This window comes from Cebus imitator, unplaced genomic scaffold (assembly GCF_001604975.1).
Source record: "Cebus imitator isolate Cc_AM_T3 unplaced genomic scaffold, Cebus_imitator-1.0 Scaffold113, whole genome shotgun sequence".
In the NCBI taxonomy this organism is placed as follows: Eukaryota; Metazoa; Chordata; class Mammalia; order Primates; family Cebidae; genus Cebus; species Cebus imitator.
Window position 1 is genome coordinate 1,273,375 of NW_016107428.1, and position 23,997 is coordinate 1,297,371.

Genomic DNA, 23,997 nt, shown 5'->3' on the forward strand with positions numbered 1-23,997 from the left:
GCTTCCATTCCCCCTTCATGTATATCCGGCATTTAAAAAGTGTGATCAGAGAAAGCCTCTCTGGTGTGGAAAAATTCAGTTAAAAATAAAAAATTCACTCATTCATTTTTCATGAAATTAATATTTCTTGAGCAACTACAATGTGCTGGGAGATGCAAATTCAAAATAATTTAATGTGTGTTAGTTGGATTCCTCTCAACATTTATTAATGCTAATACTGAAGCTTCAATTTTTATCATCTCCAAATAAAAATTATTAGATTTATAATAAACAAAGTCTGAGTGTGACTACTAAGTGTCAAATAACACACAATTATTTTATCTATTTTAACTTGACTCCCCACACACAACTGAGAAGTAATGCCACTCTATTGTACAAATGAGAAAAAATTCCTGGAAATGTGATGGCAATTACCCAAGGTTATGAAACCATGAAGTGGCAAAACCAGGATTCAACAAAGAAACTGTGACTTGGTAGCCTAAGCTTGTTCTACTCTGCACACTGCTCCCTTGCTGATTATAAATCTGGAAAACCTAGCCAGAGACAGAGCCCCAGAATCCTACTAACATGTGTGGCATATGATCATGTCAGCAAAAGAAACATTCAGAAGAAAGCAGTGTTTATTTTTTTAATGTTCCCATCATCTTGCAACAACACTACCCTCCCTCTACCTTTTTTGTTTTTGTTTGGATAGAATTGGGAGGGAAGATAAAAAGATATAGTGGACACTATGTGAGACCCTAAATAGTACAGAAAAATATGCAATGCAATATTTTAAACCTATGAACAGTTTAAAGTATTACTAGAAATTATTGAAAATTTAGAAATTATCAAAAATCTCTGATTTACTTCTCTGAATTTAATAGCTTAGAAATTATTGAAAATGTCTGATTACTTAGAAATTATTAAAAATGTCTGATTTACTTCTCTGAATTTAATAGCTGCATTATGTCAGTGGTTTTGAAAATGACTGTGTAATCACTAAAACAATTTTGTGAAAATTTTATCTCCTTGTTCAATATTCTTTTCCATTATACATTTAAATAGTTATAAAGGTTAAAATTTCCAGTGCTTTATGAAAGGAACATTGTAAGTTTATACCAGTATTTTATACCTAATTATATCTCTTTAAAAATATACTTTTAAAAAGCACTTATCTGTTAAATTGTTCCATTTTTATCTTTAAATCTATTTCCATTAAATTTTTACTCAAAATATTTCTAATATATATTTATGTTTGAAAGTGTTATCTTGTCATACTACTCTAAAATAATTTTTAAAATGGAGATAGAAATTTTTTAAACTTTTAAAATTTCTTGTGACCATTAGGCTCTTATCTTAAAAAGCTATTGGAATTGAGTAATCATCAGAAGTAATAAAATAATATAATCATTTCAAATTTTAATGAATATTAAATGCAAAATCTAAGACTTTGTTAGAAACATATTCTTAAGGATATCAAGAGGGTTTGTGTTTGTTTTTTAATTGGTATTTTATATTGGCATGATATAGAATTTTCAATTATATATTTTATAATGTTTCAGCGTATTTACTAAGAAAATATGTTCACTATTATAGATAGAAATGCAACATTTTTCTATAGTAATATCATTCAATTCTTTGAACCATGGCCAAATTAAATGCCAAAAATCATACAGGAATCTCTCCTTTAAAGTTATCTTTAGCTGATTGACCAGGTTTACAACTTTCTTTAGCTCACCATTTATGTATGTATGCATGCAAGTATGTATATGTACATATGTGTATATATAATATCATAACCTCTATTTAAACAAGGGCATTGTCCTAGAATTTCCTTAACCCCAAAATGGAACATTTGAGCTTTCCAAAAAGTTATAGTTAACTGAAGAAGATCATATTTTAACACCATATTACTTAACAAAAAAGATAAGCTTGAATGATAAACAACTATTAGCATTTATGAGAATAATCCTTTCATTTCTATTCTAATAGAATATTGAAATAAACTAAATGTTATTATCCCCAAATACATTTCCCAGCCATTAAATTATATTTTATTTATCATGAATATCATTAAAATACTCTCAAATAGTACATTCTCAATGTAATTTATTTCTCTATTATTCAAATATTTCTTTTTGGCTTAAAGTGCCTATGTCCCTATGGGGAAATAAACATGAATTCCATTTGTAGCCTGTATCAGACTCAACGAGCTATCAGTGAATTTGATCAATGCAAATTTCCTAAATGTGACATCAGCATCATAGGGTGATGCTATAGCGTTTGTACAAAAAGATACTCTTTTTGATCCAAAACAATGTTTTCATTTCATTTGATATGTGGTCCCAAGCTATGTCTGGTTTTGTATGCAGATTCACTAGTGATATTAATGTGTATTCATGTTCTGGAAACTCCACTTGTGAGTGGTTCTACCATTTCAGACTAGGAAAAGGTTACAGACTAGGAAGAGGTTTCCTCCCAGTATGTATTGTGAAACTTAATGAGTGTAAAGCAGTTGGTGAGTGCCAGATGAAAGGCACCATAGTGGGTAAGTACCAAAAAAAATTATACAAGCATTGCACAATGTGTCATCTCAGCTGCTTTTGCTGATGAAATTGCAGGTAATTATCCCTTATTGTGGAGTTCCTCTGGAGAAAGGTCTAAAGTAGGATTGGTCTTACCTAGAACCTGGAACTATATCTCAGTGAAACTTGTTTGTTTGGCTAGAAATTACTTTTTAATTCCAACTCCAGAGGGTAAACAAAGGTTTCTGATAACAACTAAATGAGCTAAGTAACAATTGAGGCATTAAATATATGCACAGTTTACATTTTATAACTTTATTTCCAGATGTGCTCAAGACAGTGAGGGTAGATAACGTTTATCTATAGGGTGAGTTCTAATCAACTGATTATGCTTGTAAGGAGGGCAATGATGAATAGGATTCTGAGCCTACAGCAAGAGTCTTCAGGAAAAAGCAAGATGAGAAATTCGCCTGACTTTTATGGCAGTGAAAACGGAGAGCTGTAGCAAAAGTGTGTCGCAAAGTTCATGCCTGGTGTAAGCCATAATTATTATAGTTAAGGTGGAGGAGAATAATGATATTCTCACACATATTGAGGAAAATGCCTAGGGAAAAGGGGCACCCAGTCCTTCCCAATCATGTTCAGTTCTCTAACTACAAACATAAAATAGATTTAGTTGGATTGTTCCCTAAAAAGTGGCTTATCTGAAAATAAACCATTGAATTCTGTTAAGCCACTGTTTGGTCACTAGCTGTTTGATTAAATTTAAACTGCTTTTCATCATAACACAGCAGAGACAGCTTAAATATCTTTTGAGACAATACTTTTTAGGGGTTGGTTTAATTTCTAATCGAACTCTGAAGGGGCCTTTGGGCTTCAGAAAATTTAAAACTACAGAATTACCTTGTTCTTTCCTGGGGTCAATTAACTGGGCAGATTCTTTGCATTCCATTTGAAGCTTACTAGCTCTTGCATTTTAGCTAAAGTTTCATTTTCTCACTCAGCGGTTGAAAACCTATCTCCTTGTGCAACAGAAGCCAAGTAAGAACCTCAGGCACATTGAGCTGAACGGACCTTGGCGCCATCCCCAAATGCTGATGTGCAGAAGATCCCAGTTTCACTCTTCTCCCTTTCATAATCCCTGAAAGGAAGTGTAGGAGGTATGCCAAGTTGTTATTCAACTCTAGTACTTAATCAAGCATTACCTGGGCACTTCTGAAACTTTCCAGCTTCTAAAATGAGAGTAAAAGCAGAGAGAACACAGAGTGGAAACTACTTAATTGAGAAGGCTCCCAGGAAAAGTGGGGGTCACATGGCCATTCTCAGGCCCCAGTTCCTCTCCAAACTCCTGAAGGTCAGCAAGAAACCGAATCTCAGTCATGATCATTATTTTTAATGTAACACCTCATCGCTTTCTCAGGGATCCCGATATATACTAATTCACTTGTGTTAAGTAGGACTTTCTAAAAACCCAATTTCAGTGTACCTCAGAACAGATGACTCACTGCTGACCCCGCTACATTTTCTCTACTTAGGCTTTAAGCATACAAATAGGGCAACTTACTAGAGTACAGAAAAAGTGTTTATGATTTAAGAGAATGTGGAGCTGGCATACAGCAACAAGTGCAGGGAATGACTTGTTTGCTTTCCTCACCTGCAAGAAGGAGGGGACTCAGCACATGTCATAAATTCCTGGTATACCAGATGACTTTGCCAAATTCTTTCTCCTTTTTAAACTTAGGAGAAAAAAAATGGATGCCTCGTTTTTTGCTACCGCTGATGAGAGTTCTCCCGTGCCCCAGAGTTAAAACGATCAACCTATGAAAATTGGAGGGTTGGGCTTTTGTTGTTGTTGTTAAAGGCCTGAATGAGATGATATCTTAATGCTTACAGCTGAGAAGCAGGTCAGTCAGGTTTCTGGGCGCTCTGTTACACAAGCAAGATACAGCCAGCCCCACCTAATTTTGTTTCCCTGGCACTCTGTTGCTGAGTGCCACATTGTCACACTTAACCCATCTGTTTTCTCTAATGCACGACAGATTCATTTCAAACAGGACAGCTGTGATATTTCAGTTCCTGATTGTAAATACCTCCTAGACCTGAAGGTAAGTGCGTGCTGGGTTACTTAGGTCTCTCTCTCTCTCTCTCTCCTCTCTCTTTTTCCATTATTTACCTAAGAGAATCACAGTGGTCTCAACTTTCCACAGAACAGCCTGGCAAGTAGCTATGGCAATCCTTGTAAAGACAAGTAGTTGTTTTATTAAGTAACTACTTTCCAAACGAGTATTTACACTCTTAAATGAGTTGGCTTTAAAAATTACTGCCAAATTTGCTAGGTTACAGAACCAGCAGAAGAGTTAAATAAAAGCCTTATTTAAAATATACGTGATTATGAAATAGAATTTCCTTGAGTCAGATCTTAGTACAGGTTTCAAAATGTTTAAAGTGAAGTTTATATTCAGCATGAATATAAACTGAATCTTAGATTTAAATTATGCATTTGTGTTGAAAGGTTTTTAAGTATTTTAATAGTTTTGGAAAATAATCTTCTAATAAAATAGATTAGAAGCTTTTATACATCTTTTTCAAAGGTTTTCTTAATTAAAAAGTTGGCAAACTGTTGTACAGTACATATAATTATTTAGCATGATATGTGTACGTCTTACTCACATTGGAAATCTAAAAGGTTAACATGAGTTACTACAAAAAACATCCCATGAAACGAAAATGTGGTAAAGTTTCTAAAAATTGTTTTCATTTTGTGGTTATATAAGACTCTTTTTTATTAAAGGAATGCTGATTCCTATTTATTCACTTTCTATTTAATCTCTAGAGGCTGTTCCTATAGACAGTGAAATAGGACATAGAAGGCTGGAAACCCTGTGCTTGAAAATTTTGACCTAGACTATCTCTTTCAGAGACACATTTTCTTTCTAAGCTTGATGCTGTCACTAATTGTTTAAGTATTGAAGATTATTACTGAAAACTCCCAAGGTAGCAGGTAGTATGACAAACTGTGTATTTTTCCTGTATCTCTGTAGCCTAAGTCTTTTAACCACAATGATGTTCTTGGACTTCTGAAATTTGTTTTTTCTTGGAAGAAAGCTATTCTTTTCTTTTTTTGTTTCTTTTTACGACAAATAAAAGTAAAATGAGAGGACTAGGTTTCTCAGGCACAATCCTTTTTCTAGTTGGTTACTCTTCCAAAACCCCCTCATAAAAGAGGCATTTTTAGAAGCATGTATTATGTCTTCATTTATTGTTGCATTTAGAAAAATAAAAATATTGTACAAGATTGGAAAAAGACACTCGGAGTAACACTTAAGTTCTTCCTGAGATATTAGCTATATGGCAGACAGAGTTTTCTTTGACAGACAAACAAAACCCATCTGTCTTAATTTGTAGCCTAAGATCTGTAAGAAGAAATGATCAAATGCAACTTGGAGAAAAGGAAGCCCAATGTATACTCACTAGTGATTTTACTATAGAAATGTTTTTATACTATGCCTGCTGTGTACCTGAACTGATGATTCTATTTAGGATTTCTGATTTTGATTCTGTTTAGAATGAATAGAATTTCTCTGCCCTTACGTGGGTTAATTAACTGACATAAACCAGGACATCTTCTTCTTTCCAAAACTTGGTATAAAAATAAGTATGACTTACTTTCAACAGAGAGGCTGGACAGAATAATGACTTTCTGCATTTAAGAGGAAGCAAAAATATGGACAGTGAATGCGGGTTTGCTTCCCTTACTGACCAGAGATGTTTTTTGTTATTTTTTCTCATCACTTTCTGCAGCCCTTCATACAAAAGTAGTAATGTGAAACCACCTTCCAGTGCCAATAACAAAGAACGTGAAAGTCGTGTTCACCCTCCCTGTGTAGAGGAGTTGTTTAAAAACAGTGACACTATGACAGCATATTTTAAAACCAGCTACATTTTAGAAACAATAAAAATATTTTAATATATACAGGAAAGTTTAGAATCTGTATTTAAAATATCACAAAGGAACTGGAAATCCTCTTTGCTTTCTCTGTTCACTTTATAGTAATTCTACCATTAGTTTTTCAAGTTTATGATGATCCTAACCCTGTTTCTATTTTATACCATTAAAATCCCTCTTAGGAGCTACCACCCAGGTGCAAAAAAGGGGAAAGATCAGGAGGTGAAATCATGTTACCTGGTTCTTCTGATTTCTCTCCCTCTGCAATTCTACTTTTCTTTCATCCCACCTTCTGTCTGCCCCCACAGTGCACCTGGCTGACAGATGAACTTGGGTACACTCAGGCATACCATACATAATCCATCATCCTTTCAGCTTTATAAAACAAGTATATAACATAGAGTTAGAATTTGAACTCCAGAGATGGAAAGAGGCTAAAAGGAAAGCACTATATGTATAAAGCACTACACACACACACACACACACACACACAAACACACACGTATATTTGTTGCCCTCTGGAGTTGCTGTCCCACCTCCGTTAGGCTTTTGTTGCTTGCAATGTGCTTTGTTCCATTTGGATGAGGTCAAACTTAAGCTGAATCTCCTGAACCATGCTCCAGCAAAATTTCATGGCAGGGTTCTTAATAGCGAATAATTTCAATTCCTGGCTGCTTTTACAACTTTAAGATGAAAGGGAACTGAGTAAGTGGTGTAACCTGGCTTTCCTAGAAGCCACGTAGCAGAGGCAAACTTGTTCCCCACTGCAATGTCAGGACAAACCGTCTTCACAAAAGCCTTATCTGTAGCTGTATTAATTTCTGAATAAGCTGTAAATATTTAATAGTATTCACAACATACTGAACTACCCCTCTCTTCCCTTTCTCTTCTTTTCCCAGGAGATAAATTATAGGCAGTAACAGGCTGCTTGGCATTTTGGGGGTGTTGATACCCTAGGTTTTAAAGTTACAATCAAAAGATGGGTAAAGAAAGGAGAAATCCCCTTGATGGTTCAATGTTACAGGAAAGGTGAAACAGGAACAACAGAATTCACTTTATTGACTAATGATATGTAGATTTTCATTACAGGTAGGGAATGAAAGCTCAATGCCATGTCTATCATGTAATATTATAAGAAAACTAGAAGAACAGCTAAGGACATTCCCCCCACTCCACCCCTATAAGAAGTAACCACTTTACTAGGAAGAGAAAATAGCAAAACACCTAGGTATAGAGAAAACAAATCAAATGACATAATAATGTTGAAAGGAGCCAAGAACAATTCATGAATTAAATCACTTGCAGTAGATAATGAAAAGGACCGTTATGTTTGCTGTGACCTTTGCAGAGTACACAGGAGAGAGATGTTTCTGAAAAGGTGCATATAATTATTTTTAAACTAAACCAAATTATATTTTAAACGTGCTAGGTGAGGCATCAGGTTAAGTAAATGTTGGTGAACTACAGGTGCCAGAGATAATCATTCATGCTTTGTAAATGCTAATTGGTAAACTCCATGGTAAAATGTCCATCTAGAATCCATAATTGTTGTTATGATTTTCTTAAATTAGAGCAAAACCATATTTAGTGTATTTAGTGGATATTTTGAATATAGAAAACCCTATATTTTCAGTGTTTTTAAAAAATAGAATTATAAACTGCTCTTGTTAAAATAATTAAATTTGGAAGGCTATACTAAAAAAACAAATGATAGGAAGAAGTTCTAAAATGCAGTTGTGTACCAAATTCTATATTCCTTTGTAACTTAAAAGATGAGTACTGACTTACTTTAAATCACACATGTCAAGGTTTGAATCCCAACCCTATCTCTCAGTTACTAGCTGCATGTCCTTGGACACATTACTTATATTACTTATGCAACACTTCATCATCTGTAAAGTGGGATTAACAGGCCTTTCTTCATCATTTGTTTATTTTTGGTTAGCATTAAACAGAAAATATGTAAAGCAGCTGATGTAACAAATGCATATACAATCTAATTTTCTCACTTGTAACAGAAAAGTGAATGAAATACAAATAAACAGAATGATCACAAATACAAACACCTATGTAATCACAATCAGGTTGAGAAATAAGAGTATCACCAGCACAGAAGGTCCTTCCATGGTCCACCCAATCAATTTATCTGTTTACTTCCAGTAACAAAGCCCTTTCCTGACTTGTAGCATTGTAGTTTTTTGCTCGTTTTTGAACTTTTTATACATGAAATCACATAATACAACTGGTGTTTTAAGCAGGGAATTATGTTTGTGATTATCATCCATGTTGTCAATTTTCACTATCTGAATATACCACAATTTATTATCCAATTTGTTACTAACGAAGACTTAGGTTTGAGGTTCTTATAAATAATGCCACTATGAATGTTCTCATATGTCTGCCTGCTTTTCAAGTAGACTTTTCTTAAGTGATAACCATAGGGCATGGAAGATTATATGTATTATACGGAAGTATTATATGTATCATAGATATACTTAAGTTATGTCATATGTGAGAAATCATTATGTAAAAGGGTACTTATAGCTTAAAACCAACACATAACTAGGGGGACTGTTTAGAAGCTCTTTAGATCCTAATGAAAAATCAACAAGGTTGAAAATATTTGTAAAAATTTCAGACAGCTGTTGAGAAGTGACAGACAACACAGGAAGTAAGAAACAACAGTCTCACATCCTCCCTTTTCCTCTCTCAGTCAGCATGGAGGCTTTTAGTGAAAAATAAGATTCAATTCAAAGAACATGAAATCAGCACACAGGTTTTATTGCTTGAGAAAAAAGTCTAATTATTTTTAAAAAAATAAGTTTTCTATTAAAATCACTTCAAATTTTGGCCTTGAATGAGATTGGAGTCAGTTGACTTGGCTTTGAATATTGCCTCTTCCATTTACCAGCTTCTGTTACTAGCCACTCTGAGTTTCAGTTTTTTCATCTTTAAAATGGCCATAATACAATCTATTCTTGCCATATCAAGGAATTGTTCTAAGGATTAAGATGATACTGTAAACTTTGTAACTGAAAAGATGCTGTAGAGATATTATTATATTTGAATATTAAATGGAGGTTAGCATCTATTAAAGTGTTTACTTTCAGTTACCTAAGTCATCCTATTCAGTCTTCAGAATGACATTCTGAAGTTAGGCTATTACAATGATGATAAATCAACTGCTTATTATAATTGTTATTTTTCATGAGTTATTTGTAACAAAAGCTAGAATTTTAACATAAATCTGATTTAAAAACCTTTTCCCATGTCATCCTATTTATTTATTGTGTCACTTCCACACTTAAGAGGCAGAATGGTGTGCCTGGATTGGAGATCAGGGCCCAATTTACAATTATCTAGCATATTTTTCCACATACACACCCAAACATATTCTTCTTTTATAAAATAAGAGAGTAAGATTAAAGAGTATCCTTAAAGCCAGGGGACTTCTGAATCTCCCCAATTAAGAATTAGGTAGCAAGAAGGACATCATGAAATGAAAAGTGTGAAAAAGGGATACATTCAAATTCAAATTCAAATTCAAATTAGATACTAATAAAATCTATTCAAGGGCTTTCCTGACTAACTTTAAAAAACTAATATATGGTACATTTCATGTATAATCAGTATGTTATTTTCATAATAAATATTTCAAATGACATCTTTACAAAGAATGTATTTTCTTGAATAGATTGATGAAATCATCCAGCTCTACACGTGGTCTATATTTACAATATTTTTAAAATTTTACTTAATAGTTTATATACATGTTTTAAATATACGTGTGTGTGTGTGTGTTTATGGTTTTCTTCCAACTTTTCCCAAGCTAAATGATCTTTGAAATATATGTATGGCTTGAGAAAGTATTTGCATGGCATTTCCCTAGAAGAAAGGATGGAAGGAAGGAAGGAAGGAAGGAAGGAAGGAAGGAAGGAAGGAAGGAAGATTACATGGAAAGCAGTACTCAGTGGCACTAGTTTAAGTACATAATCAAAAGTAAGCAATTTTGGAATAAAAATATGATAATATTATCTTTATATTATGTCTAGACTTTTATCACTTCAAAATATATAGATCCATTTAAAAACACAGAATATTTTATTAAGTAATTCAAATGATGATTCTTTTCTTTCAGATTCCTTTAAAAAGAAACCCAGTATCAAAGAAGGCTACAATGTGCATCTTAGCCAAAATTCTGTTGATTTCAACTTTGTTTTATTCACTTCTATTGGGGAGCCATGGAGAAGAAAATCAAGATAAAAGCACAGCACAAAGCATTGCAGAAGTTTTTAAAACCATAGAAAATAAACCTATTTCTTTGGAAAGTAAAGCAAACTTAAACTCAGAAAAAGAAAATAGAACCACCTCAGATCTCAAGGCGAGTCATTCCTCTCCTTTGAATCTATCAAATAAAAGCCATGGAATCACAGATTCATCCAGTAACTTGTCAGCAGAATATTCTTCTGGCAGTGTAAAACCCACATCCACCATTTCTGCAAGTCCTCCTTTGATCCATAGCTTTGTTTCTAAATTGCCCTGGAATGCATCTATAGTAGATGAAGATCCTTTGCCCTTCTCAGCACATCCCAATGCTACACCTGCTCTATCTTCAGAAAAATTCACGTGGTCTTTGATCAGTGCCACCACAAAAACTCCCGATAACAGTTCCATTACAGTAAGCATCCTCTCTTCAGAACCAGCTTCTACATCTGTGAACCCCTTGATAGTGGAACCAAGTGGATGGCTTACCACAAACAGCGATAGCTTTGCTGGGTTTACCCCCTATCAAGAAAAAACAACTCTACAACCTACCTTAAAATTCACCAATAATTCAAAACTCTTTCCAAATACATCAGATCCCCAAAAAGGTAAATATAAATGGATTTAACTTTCCTTTTGTGTGAAATTGAAACTCCAAGTAAGTCAGGCAGATTAATTCTAAGGAATACACTATGATAGAAAAACAGAAGAGGATACAATAACACAGATGTTCTCACATTTGAGTGATGATCATTATAGTCACTAGAAATAGTGAAGCGGTTTTAGGTCTTCAATGAACATATACTAGTCATTACTCTACTGGAGTGTAAGGAGACAATGGGAAAAAATGTGAAGTTAGGTTAGGTCAAGAAAAGATGGAGACTGAAGCAATGGTATAGTTTTGAGATACTGGATAACAATTTTCAATGAATCTTGAAAAGACTACCTGAAATTTCACAAGTTCAAGTGAATACTGTACAACTGAACTTTAAAAATATATGTTTATGAGTTAAAAAAATCGAACAAAGTAAGTTAATTTATAAATTATCTGTCACCATCACAAACAATTTATTACGTGGACATTTTTATGTTTCATTTAAGGATTATGTCAAGTTTTTCCATTTTAAATATAAAAATGGTTTTATCCTTTTCCATAAAATGAAAAAAGATAACTAAGTTTTCTCTTTTCTGTTTTGTTTTTTTTTTTAGGTCAAATGTATTTCCCCCCCTTGAAATTCTTTTGTAATAACAGTTTGTTTTCCTCCAAGAACTCACTTCCAGTGTGGCTTACTTAAGGATTATATTAATGATGTAAAAACCAAATCATATAAACACATTCCTATTTGAATGTTGTTGCCAGTGTGTAGGAAAAGTTTTAGATTCTGAAATCTAGGCTTTTTATAACACTATGATCAATACATTGCATGTATAGATTTATTTTAGCTATAATTTTAACATATCTTGACATTTATAAATGCTTTGATATGCTATTAGAAAGATTTTTAAAAAATACTTCCTCTCTTTTGTCTATCTAAACCTAATATACATCTTGAGAATACTGAGTACTTATTCCTACCATTGCTTTTTTATGTAAAGAAAATTTAGTTAACTTGCTTTTCTTTTATTTTAGTAATTTTTTACTGTACCTCAAAATGAAAATTAATTTTTCTTTGAAATAAGATTTTATATAGAATTGGAGACCCAGCAAGACCTTTTGGCTACCTAATTAATGAGTATCTCAAGAAAAGAGAAGAAAAAAAGTAGAGAAAATATACTAAATTTTAGTTCAGAGAACATTTAGTTTATTGAAAACTTAATCTTCAAATAAGATACTGAGTGAAAAGAGTAATACAGTCAAATTTTGAACTCCCTTTAGCTCAGGTATAGACAACTTTTTTTGATGTGCAAGTAATTGAAGTTATCTTGCTTTGGTTTATTTGTTGTATTTGGAAATAACCTCTATTAGATATACTAATTTTTCCTTGTAGTGACTTCTTTTTTTTTTTTTAAATTATTCATTTTCTATTATCTATTAACTCCTATTGGCTTTTAACCTTTGAATTATTTATAAAAACAAGTGCAAAGTTAATTTCATCATTAAAGTTGAACACTGATATTAGATCTTAATGGAGCATACACACCACATTTCAGTACTATTGATGTTAATAAGTAACTAGACACCATTAGTTATAAAGCTAAGACTTAGTAATATTTCAATGTAATTAAAAATCAGAAGTGTGGTTTTATCAACAAGTATGTTTACTAATATATCCCAAATAGTACTTTATAAAACACACACACACACACACACACACACACACACACACACACACGAACAGAGAGAGAGAGAGCAAGAGCGAGAACAAAGCACATCATTATCCAGTTTAAAAATGTTAAACATTCTTTGGTATATGGAAAGTTCACATGTGTAGATTTCGGTTCTTTGAAGAATTATTTTATATTTCCTTATTTTATTTTTTTGTCCTGTAGAAAATAGAAATACAGGAATAGTATTCGGGGCCATTTTAGGTGCTATTCTGGGTGTCTCATTGCTTACTCTTGTTGGCTACTTGTTGTGTGGAAAAAGGAAAACGGATTCATTTTCTCATCGGCGACTTTATGACGACAGAAATGAACCAGGTAAAAGCTATTTTCAATACTTCAGCTGGGCACAGTGTTTTTAATTAAATAAGGATACCAATGTTTACTGCATTGTCTAGAAGGTAATTCCAAAAGAATTCATATGAATGAACAAACTAAAGACTTATTCTGATCCACCTTATGTTTAACAAAGAACAAAACCAATATAATTACAGACCTGTGAGTGAAATTTTAAAAAAATTTGAACTGTTGCTCATTGCCTCAAAATTGATTTTAAATAATAATCAAAGAATCTAAAACATATATATAAAATTGGAAGATAATGAATGGCATGACATTAGGAAAAAATGATCAGTTTTGTTAGCAAGTGACTGCAAAGCTATTCCTTGCCACTGATAGATCACTAAGTAGCAATAATTTGAACAAAGATTGATTCTAATTTGGAGCTCTTTTAAAGTTTACAGATACAGCAGCCCTCCATTAATCATCATGAATCTCTAATTTAAAGTATCTAAAAGTTTCACATTTGCACACATAAAGTCACAATGTACCTTAATTCAGGAATTTTCCACTCATATGATGGAAAAGGCCAACCATAATATCTATGAATGAGAAATATACTAAAAATAAATTTGTCAGTTTGTGCTTTAATAACATAATATCAACTTGATATTTAATCTAATGCCTGTTTCATCTGTAGTTTTATACTTCAGGGAAAAAAAAAACCACAACTGTTTTCTGGTTTGCACAAAAGATTCTTGTCACCATAACAAATAGTTAAGTGCTTTTGGTGGGTCTCATTGATGAAGTCTTACTGAATTTAAGTTTTGATGAGTTCAGATATGGCTGATATATTTCTTATATTCAGAATCAAATCTGTTAATTAGAAATGTAACTGAATTCTGATTATGGGCTTCTAGGAACTCATATAAAACAAAAAGTACCATTCCTCAAAATTAAAGGACAGGATTTGTAACAGTGGTTTTCAAACATATTTTAGCTTAAATCTTGCCTTTACATGTAATCTCATGCAAAATATCAATAAAAATTGACAAAATCTAAACTGCTGTGATAGAGGTATAAAGGAATAACTCAATCACAACAAAAGTTTTACCCCTCAAAGACATTCTTGAGATATCTCTCCCAAAGACCTAAGGTTCCCGGGAGCCCAATTTGTAAACAGATGGCTAAATGAATAAGTAGATAAGCAAACGATAATAACTAAGTGAATAAGTTACCATTTAATTAATAATTAGTCACTGCTTGCAGTTCCTTAAGATACTAAGTACAGTTTTTCTTTGAAAGTGAATTCAAGATCATTAGGAAATAACTCTTTATTTAAAAACAAAACTAAATGTTCACATTAACAATCAGAAAACCTCTAGTACATGGTAACTTGAATCAATTAGAAGAAAACATAACCTCCCACAAATGTTTCTTTTTATCTCCTCCACCTGAAATGGGTTAGCCATCAAGATATTAAGATATTTGGTAAAATAATAACATTAATTTAAAAATTACTGACTTCACTTAAAAATTTTATGCCAGAAGTGACAAATTATGAACATGTTGACAAGGCTCTGAAATCACAAGATTCAAAAGTCAATGAGGCATTGTCTACACTTCTTTATACAAGGTATTGATATACTACAGTGGTCTCTTCCTTAGTTCCTTTACTTTGAGTCCATCAGCAATAAAATTTTGGAAGTAAAACTGTTCTCTTAGTCTTATAAAAAATGTAGCTGAAAAACATCTACGTATTTAAAAATTTAAACTAAAATCTAAAAAGCCCTTATAAAAATCCTTTTATTTCCTCACCTAGAATAATACCTATAACTTAGCGAATGCCTGAACATGAATCTTTCAGACTATCACTATGAAACAATATTATTTTGTTACTTTTTTAGTTCTGCGATTAGACAATGCACCGGAACCTTATGACGTGAGTTTTGGGAATTCTAGTTACTACAATCCAACTTTGAATGATTCAGCCATGCCAAAAAGTCAAGAAAATGCACATGACGGCATTCCTATGGATGACATACCTCCACTTCGTACTTCAGTATAAAACTAACAGGAAAAAGGCGTCAAACAGCAAGTGTCATCTACATCCTGGCCTTTTGACAAATTTATCTTTTAAAAAGTTACACAAGATTACTGTCATGTGGATTTTGCCAAGGAGAATCATAAAAGCAAGAGACCAGTAGCAAAGAAATGTAGACAGGATGTATCATCCAAAAGTTTCTTACAATTTTTGGCCATCCTGAAGCATTTTGTAGCCTTAGTTTGTATTTTAGTATTATTTTCCTATTAGAAAATATTTGTGAGATCAGGTAAAACTAAAAAATATTTCACCATAATAGCCCTTCCTTATAACTTAATAATAAAAATTATTCTACAAAAAATTTATAAAACTACATTTATTTTGGACAAAAAAAAAAAAATGAAGTTGACTCTTTACTGCTCTGCCTGAGGCCCTAGTGCCATAATTCAGGATTGGATTTTCTTAAAGGAAAATTGAAAGGGTGTTTTTTTTTTGTTTTTTTGTTTTTTTTTTTAATTTTGACCTAAAGCTAAAAAGAGGACAGCCCAGAGTTTCTATTACTGGGAAACTGAGGCAATAGAAATGAGAGACCTGTATTCTAGTACATTATGATTTTCTCAATCAGCATGCATATGATCAGCCCCTCGAGCTGCCAAGCTGATAATGACAACATTCAATAGGGCCATGGCAAGAAAGCTGACCCAGGAAAGTAATAGCTTCTTTAAAAGTCTTCAAACATCTGGGAATTTTAACTTAATACACCTTAGGCTTCAATTATTTGGGTGCCTTAAAAACTCAGTGAGAATCATGGTAAAGAAAAAGAAAAGTTAACCAAAGAATATACCTGTACATAATTTGTACAGTTTTAAGTTGTTAGATGGGAACAGGGTTTCTTATATATTATACATTATTGTTCAATCATATATGGAATAGATTCTGCATCTCTAAATGTACGAAGCATAAGGTTAAAAAAAGATGAATGGAAGTATCAAACACACAACTTTTTGCTGAGTATTACTTTCACAAGCCATAATATAACCTTAATTTGGAGACTAGTATGTTTCAGTTTGTTTTTAATTAACACCTAACTTTGGTAGGAAAAATATGTTCCTTGATGTAGGAAAGTCTAGGTTTTAGAGATTAGAGGATGAGATCAAGAGTTAAATTCCCAAAGAAGTGAATGTATGGAGAGGGCAAACAAAGCAAGTACCAACCTAGAGGCTTTAATGTTGAATTGATTCATTGTGTGTGTGTGTGTGTGTGTGTGTGTGTGCGTGTGCGCGTGTGCACACGCACAGAAACACAGAAACAGCTTCAGAAAATAAGGGCTAGAAAGTAATGAAGAATGTACTTACCCCATATTGCCATAAAAATAGCAAAGAAGACTGTCCCACCATTATCAAACAAATATGTCACCTGAATAGAAAACAGAAATATCAGTCATGTAAATTGATAAAATAATCCAGTGAATACTGTTTGCACTCAGGTACTATGATTTTTTTCCCCACACAGGATCGTATTATTTTATAGTATGGAAATATTATATATGAAATCCTTTCATGGGTCCTGCAACTATTTCACGTGATTTTTCTCATGGGGAGGGGTGAAGAAACATTAGCCTTCTTTTCTCCTCTCTTGATTCGCTTTATAACCCACCTTTGTTTCCAATTATAAATGATTCTACCGCCCTGTGGAAGTATTTGTACATCATGGATTGCCAAACTACAATGAAAGTTGTGTGAAACTAGTTTTCAGGTGAGGCATTCGTAGTTACAATTCCTGTTAGCAAAACTTCTAGAAGTAGGGAAGTTGAATAGCTTACCCTATTCTCTCATGTCTTTCAAAATGTAGGATGGGTCCAATAGTGGCTATAAGATGTAATCAATCCTATCTTAATTTGTTTTAAAAGTTTCATAAATCACTGGACACTTATGAAACCAAGTGCTTTTTAATCAGATATTAACTGAAACTTCCTAAAGAAGGAGGCATAGTTTTATAATGTTATTGAATACAATTTTAAGGCTGGTAAGTGTTGTTTGATTTTAATCAAGTATTAGTTCAATATATCTTTGCTTGTTTGCATTTGCATAATACCCTCAGTATATACGTAAGTTAGTGAGAGAAATTAAATTAATACACTGAAGGCAAAAAAAGTTTGGCCAGCACAAAAATTCATAGAAACTACAGTAAAAATAGAGAACTGGTCCTCACAGGAGGGTGAGGACAATTATGAGCTAAAGAACAGTTATAAGGAAAGTTGGAATGGAATGGTGTTCTCCTTGCCCAATCTGAAGTCCAGAGGGCGCTCAATGGCAGCATTAAAACAATAGTAATATATATTTCAGTTGTTACATCTGGAACAAACTGCAAAATATATGTAAAGCAAGTCATCATAAAACGTATTTTTCTATAATGTGGCATTATTGATAATATCAACATAGAAAGATGTGCTCCCTTTGAAGGCTGGTGGATAGGTGCAAAATATCCCATATGGCTCTGAAATTTTATGTTGGTTAAGGCTTAGTATTTCTAAAAAATAGCATAAAAATTTGGTTTTCAAAACATGCATCAGTGTACACATAGGAGAGAAAAGGATCATAAAGAAATTCTCCCACAAAGCTCATAAAATTATACCCAGCAGGGAATCAATAGTTTTTTTTTTCTCAAGATGTCCCACAGAGACACCTGAGGCTGCTGAACAGCTGCACAGCTGTCTGTTTTCCTTTGTAAACCAACATCATACAGGAAATAGCCTCTTAGAGTGTTAGAACAGAGACTTTACACATGGGGATTTAAAGATCACCAAGAAATAATGCCTCTACCCTGCTCTTTTAGAAAAGTGGCAAATAAAAAGCCACCGTTAATAACAATTTGTTGCATGAACTTGTCATAGTTTGTGTAGTATTTTCCTTTAAAATGCTTCTCTCAGCCGGGCGCGGTGGCTCAAACCTGTAATCCCAGCACTTTGGGAGGCCGAGGCGGGTGGATCACGAGGTCAAGAGATCGAGACCATCCTGGTCAACATGGTGAAACCCCGTCTCTACTAAAAATACAAAACATTAGCTGGGCATGGTGGCGCGTGCCTGTAATCCCAGCTACTCAGGAAGCTGAGGCAGGAGAATTGCCTGAACCCAGGAGGCGGAGGTTGTGGTGAGCCGAGATCGCGCCATTGCACTCCAGCCTGGGTAACAAGAGTGAAACTCTGTCTCAAAAAAAAAAAAAAAAAAAAAAAAAAAAAAAAAAATGCTTCTCTCTTTTTTTTTCCTTGCTAAGTTTGCTTACAAATCTTTCAGGCATTTTAAGTCAATACATTTAAACATTAACATTTTAGAAACACCTTAATAAGATAAAGTTGGAATACATGTAATATTCTTGTAATATGGGATTACATACATCTAATGGGAGATAAAGATAGAAGGAGCATTAGAGAAGACTTAGAAGCTTGCTCGAAGGAAGAGTGCGACATTGTATAATCATATGTTAGATTTATCAAGCTATTACACATGGGATGTGTTATGATATGGAAAATCATAGAGACAACAAGAACAACTAGAGGTATATGGTTATAGCTTGAGGTGTTAAGGGCTTTATTTAGGGTGCTGACATATGAGCTGCTGGATGAAAATGGGAAAAAGTGAAGGAAGAGCCAAGCTTACTGTGAATGGCTCAAGGTTAGATCATGGGTGACTGACAGGAGAATTAAGTGAGAAGTGGCCCCCTGTTTAATAGGACAAGAACACTGAAGAAACTCCATTGAAATATTGAGAAAATATATTTATATTTTGAAGAAATTCCAGATGAAATATTGAGAAAATTCCATAAGCAGCATACCAGATTTTTCTAAAAGTAGAAAGAATCTTGTCCTACATATATAATTACACATATAATACATTAAATTATTTTTATTAGAAAAACAGCTTGTTTTTATGAATAGAGGGACCCATGGCAGGCATTTTGTTCAACATTGTTCATGTGACTAGGCATAATATATAAAGAAGGTAGCAAACTTAGCCTCAAAGCTTGATTTAAGTACAAACTGTCCATTTTCTTTGACACCTGATTTCTCTTGAAGAGCTGAATGTCGCTACAAATCAATAAATGTGGGTACTGTTTAAGGAGATCTATTTCTTATTAGGTTGGAAGCAGAAAGTCTACGTTTTCTCCATGATAGCTGCTGGGTCTTGGTCTAAAATTGCCTGATAGGTTCAGAAAAACATAAGGCTCTAAAAAATGCCACTTATATCCTACTAAAGTCCCTCCAGGATAGGAGAACAAGGTGCCACCTTGGCAGATTCAACCCTGCATGCAGGGCTATTACTGGAGATTTGGAGGGCAGGGAGTCACAATTGAGGCTGGAGGTCACTCCCTTTCACACCCTCATTCCTTAACTCTTGGGCATGGTAAAACCTGAATAACCATTTTATTTGCTGAATCTGGGCAGAAGCTAGATAAAAAATGAAGTCTTGATTAGCCTATTCTCCACATCTTTTTAAAATGCGGTCCTAGAAATCAGAGTCACTGGAGGAGCTTGTTATCATGGAGAGTTGTAGGCCTTATCCTTGACCAATAGATTCTAAATTTCAGGATGTGGAGCCCAGGAATCTGCTTTTTAACAAATGTTCTAGATGATCTGATGTACAGTCTTATGCAGACTCTTTGATGAAGTTTTTTTGAAAGGAACAGCTTCTCTCCTACTTCTGTTGTAACCTCAAATCAGTATGCAGTCTGAGGTTCATACTGGGTATTGAGTAAATGTTTGTTAAACAAATTTTTTAAAATAAAATTATTATGAATAAGCTTTAACTTTAAGGGGTTGAGTCATTTTTCAATTATATGAAAAACAATGTAGGATCTTTAATTATTTCACCTTAAAAGAGAATTCCTAGCATCATAGGGTTTGAAAGTGTAGTGTCAGTGCATTTAAATGTGTGCAAATATCACTAAATTATTTAATTGCAAAAATTCCTAATTCCAATACTTTTAAGTACTAAAATAAAAATAGTCATGAAAGGAAACATTAATGTACTTAAAGATTAATTTTTATCATAAGACCAGTTATTTTCCATACAAACACATCACTGAAACTATAAAGGGAATGATTACATGTACATACATGTCCTTTTCAATATAGTACAGAAAATTTAATTTCCTCTTGTCACAAGCAGTGACAGATTCCATAAGAAACTGAATTGAGAGCTCCCTAAATTATGTGTCTAGGTGATTTTGTTTCTAGATGATCCTAAATTGGTTGGCTTGTTCCTTTGGCAAAAATCTGCTCCCTTATAGCTCATTTTATCCATCAACAAAGTATTACATATTTAAACATGAAAATTTATATTAAAAGAGAATGTTGAGTTCCAACCAATAAGGGAAGAGGCAGTCTTATTTTTAAGGTATAAAACAAGTAGCTACATTTTGTCTTAGCCAGAGGAAAAACTAAAAGACATTTCATCCTAGTGGACTGTATTTCTTGTATTCTTCTATAAGGCAATAGTCTCCTTTGCAAGCTAACTTTTTCACCTTCCTTACATAAGTTATTAAGTGAATTCTTTGTGAGTCATCCCTGTCCTTAAATGTACCTTTCTCTGTTGAGAAAAGAAGAGATGTATTTACCGCATGATGACAAAAGCACCTTAGATGTGGTGTTTCCTTGGACGGTTTCCTCACGTTATCACTCTGCCATATGTGATTATTTCTTGTCTTCAGTGTAAAAATAATGCCAATGTGTGTTATTAGATATGTCCAAGTGAAAGAAGAAGAAGTTAACATATATCTGGATTTTTTGGCATTCCTAAGGCTGTTATATGCCTAAAACACATAGGCTAGGAGAAGGACATGTGCATATATATCTAATATTTCTTAACACACTTGGTTCTTGCAAAAATGATGAGAAAATGCAGCCTCCAAACAAGATAACCATGTTTCTAAGTCCCTATCATCTTTATGGAACATTTAAAAGAATTAAAACTAAACATTTATTTTGAAATCAAATTATAAACAAAACAGACTTTTCACATGTGCTTCATTCAAGATAAATAATTCAGAAACTAACTTTATAAGTTATGTTCTTGCAGTAAGGACATTGAGTGGCTTTGGATTTTGCGCCCAGCCTTGTCAAAATTAATTGTATTGAGACTTTCACTTCTGGAAAAAATGGAGTAAAAGATACTGATTTTATCTCTATTCTGGAAACACCCCCAAAATGCACAAAATGTATGAAACAACACATTAAAAAATGGTAAATATCAGGCACCAATGGGCAATGATCCCTGAGAGACTGGAAACAAACAACGTGCACGTTATTACTTCTCAGATTACTACCTTAAAGAATTCCCAGGGTGTAGAGAAGAACAACCTAGGCAGTACTCAATGAACATGTATGCAAGGAAACTATCTGTCAAGGAAAGCACCACTTAAGAGGACAGGAGTCAGGAATACTGCCTTTTCCCTCCAGCCACTGGGAACCCTCATTTTTCACAGTGACTTGGGTATAGTACATAGAAAGAGGATTATAATTTGTTAAAATTTATAAAGATTGACCACACTGAGTCTCAGTGACTACACAGAAAATTGGAATTCTCATACACGATGGGTGGGTATGTAAATGGTATCAACACATAGGAAAAGTTTTGCTTAGCAGAGTTTTAAAAGGCTAATCACATACCTATCAGATGATCCAACCAGTCTACTCCTAGGTATTTACCCAAGAGAAATGATAGCATTTGTCCATATAAAAACTTGTACATGAATGTTAATATCAAATTTGTTTAAAATCAGCAACAGTTTGAAACAATCCAAAATTTTATTAATAGGTAAGAGAATAAACAAACACGTTACAGATATTATGAAATATTCAGCAATAAAAATGAATGATCTATTGATAAATGCTACAGCATGAATGAATTTCAAAACAAATACGCTGTGTGAAAGAAGCCAGAAAAATATACATACATACATGATTCAATTTACAAAAGAATCTAGAAAATACAAATTTATCTATAATGACACAAAGCAGTTGGCTGCTAGAGTACAGGGGAAGGTCAGGGAGGCAAGGATTTAAAAGGATGTGAGGAAACTTTTGGAGATGACATGTTCATTATTTTGATTATGCTAATGGTTTCACAGGTGCACATGTATAACAAAATGTATCAATTCATACACTTCAAATAGGTACATTTCATTACATGTTAACTATACTTCATGACATATTTTTTACGAACTGTTTTATAAAGAAAAATACAAATGTAGAATTCAGTGTTTCTTAAACTTGGATGGACATTGAAATTACCCAGAAAATTTTGAAATATACCAATATCTATGTTCCAATACCAAAGATTCTGATTTAATTGCCCTAGGTTTGGCCTGAAATTCAGGGGTTTTAAAAACCCTCCAGGTAATTCTAATAGGCAGCAATTTGGGAATTTTTGGTATGTTATTTCATTTTCTCTTTACCAATAGAAGAATTTTAACTTCATAAGTTTTTATGTAACATACAAACTTAGTAAGTAGCAATAGAAGTAACCGTTTGTTTCCTAAAAAGAATCTACATACAATTACAAGTGCAAGTTTATGTTTATCTACAGAGGCAAAAATCAGTTATAAAAACAAAGGATGACCAAAATGTTCAAATAAAAGTATCCTTGCTTTGTAATTGCAACGGACTGACATTTTATTCAGTAGTCAATGGCACTTATGATCATTGACACTCTTGAGAACACAACTTTGGTGAAAAGCTATTGGCTGGAGGACTTCTTACTGCCCGGTTCTTAGTACACAGCTCAGGAAGGAGAATGCAAAGGCCCACACTCACCTTGGCATAGATACAGCTGTCGTTGAGTCTCTGCAGGGAGCAGTTTTTGTCACAGAGAGGGCACATAAAGACTTCAGTGGCTTTACAAATTTCTTGGCTTGAGAAAAAAAGAAAATAAAAACAGAGGATGAAACTATGACTAGGAATTCACTTAGTCCTGACAGCAAATCCTGTTGGAAGCAGCAAGGCAGGGAGGAAAAGAAGAAATGAGAAGACTGGGGAGTAGTGGGCAAGTAAGGAAGAAGTTTTAGACTGTGGTGTGACTCCAACTCAAACACTTGAGAATATTTGTGATGCAAAAGTTTTGGTTTGCTTCTTTTATTTTAGAAAATGCTGTCAAGATATTGTAATGATAACAGGCCATATTTTACATTTGGGTGATACTGGTGAAACTTTGTCTACAATGACTCTTTTATACATGATTTCATAGCCTCAGGATAATTTTGTGAGGTATACCAATGAAGTTTTAGCCAAACTCACAGGCTTGGAAGTGGCTGAGCTGGAATCAAACCTATTTGGATTTCTCAAGTCTAGTGACCACACAATTTATAACACCCACTGCACTACACATTGTTGGTGCAGAATGTTCATTGCAGATTAAAATAATTGTTTTTTTATGTTTGTTTGTTTTGGGGGGCCTTTTGCAGTGCCTTGACATACACTGTCACAATGACATGCCGTAGTTTATATTTATGTAAATATGTTCATTAGAGTGTAACTCTACGACACGTCTCTTCAGTTTTATGTCCACTGCCTTTAAAAAACCTCTCAGAATACATTCTAGGTGACTTTGTGACAGCACTAACACATCAATAACAATTTCTGA

At 33.5% G+C, this 23,997-nt stretch overlaps 2 protein-coding genes across 3 annotated transcripts in view; one reads left to right on the plus strand and one right to left on the minus strand.

The window, feature by feature from the left end:
• ANO3 (anoctamin 3) overlaps positions 1-23,997 on the minus strand; it is a 281,024-nt gene that overhangs the window by 57,396 nt on the left and 199,631 nt on the right. For both annotated transcript variants that reach the window (XM_017538733.2, XM_037742087.1), the window contains 2 exons: positions 23,172-23,268; positions 16,717-16,777 (listed from right to left, as the gene is read on the minus strand). In XM_017538733.2, coding sequence (XP_017394222.1) covers positions 16,717-16,777; positions 23,172-23,268 — 158 coding nt within the window. The remainder of the gene's footprint in view (positions 1-16,716; positions 16,778-23,171; positions 23,269-23,997) is intronic.
• MUC15 (mucin 15, cell surface associated) lies at positions 4,396-15,848 on the plus strand. The gene is made up of 4 exons (XM_017538734.2): positions 4,396-4,612; positions 10,592-11,324; positions 13,207-13,356; positions 15,225-15,848. Exons 2-4 carry the CDS (start codon positions 10,631-10,633, stop codon positions 15,383-15,385), a joined length of 1,005 nt encoding a protein of 334 aa, XP_017394223.2. The 5' UTR covers positions 4,396-4,612; positions 10,592-10,630; the 3' UTR covers positions 15,386-15,848.

Coding starts and splice junctions, on each gene's coding strand:
- MUC15 (XM_017538734.2), top strand. CDS start 10,631: ATGTGCATCTTAGCCAAAATTCTGTTGATTTCAACTTTGTTTTATTCA. Junction 11,325..13,206: donor TACATCAGATCCCCAAAAAG/GTAAATATAAAT, acceptor TTTGTCCTGTAG/AAAATAGAAATACAGGAATA. Junction 13,357..15,224: donor TGACGACAGAAATGAACCAG/GTAAAAGCTATT, acceptor TTACTTTTTTAG/TTCTGCGATTAGACAATGCA.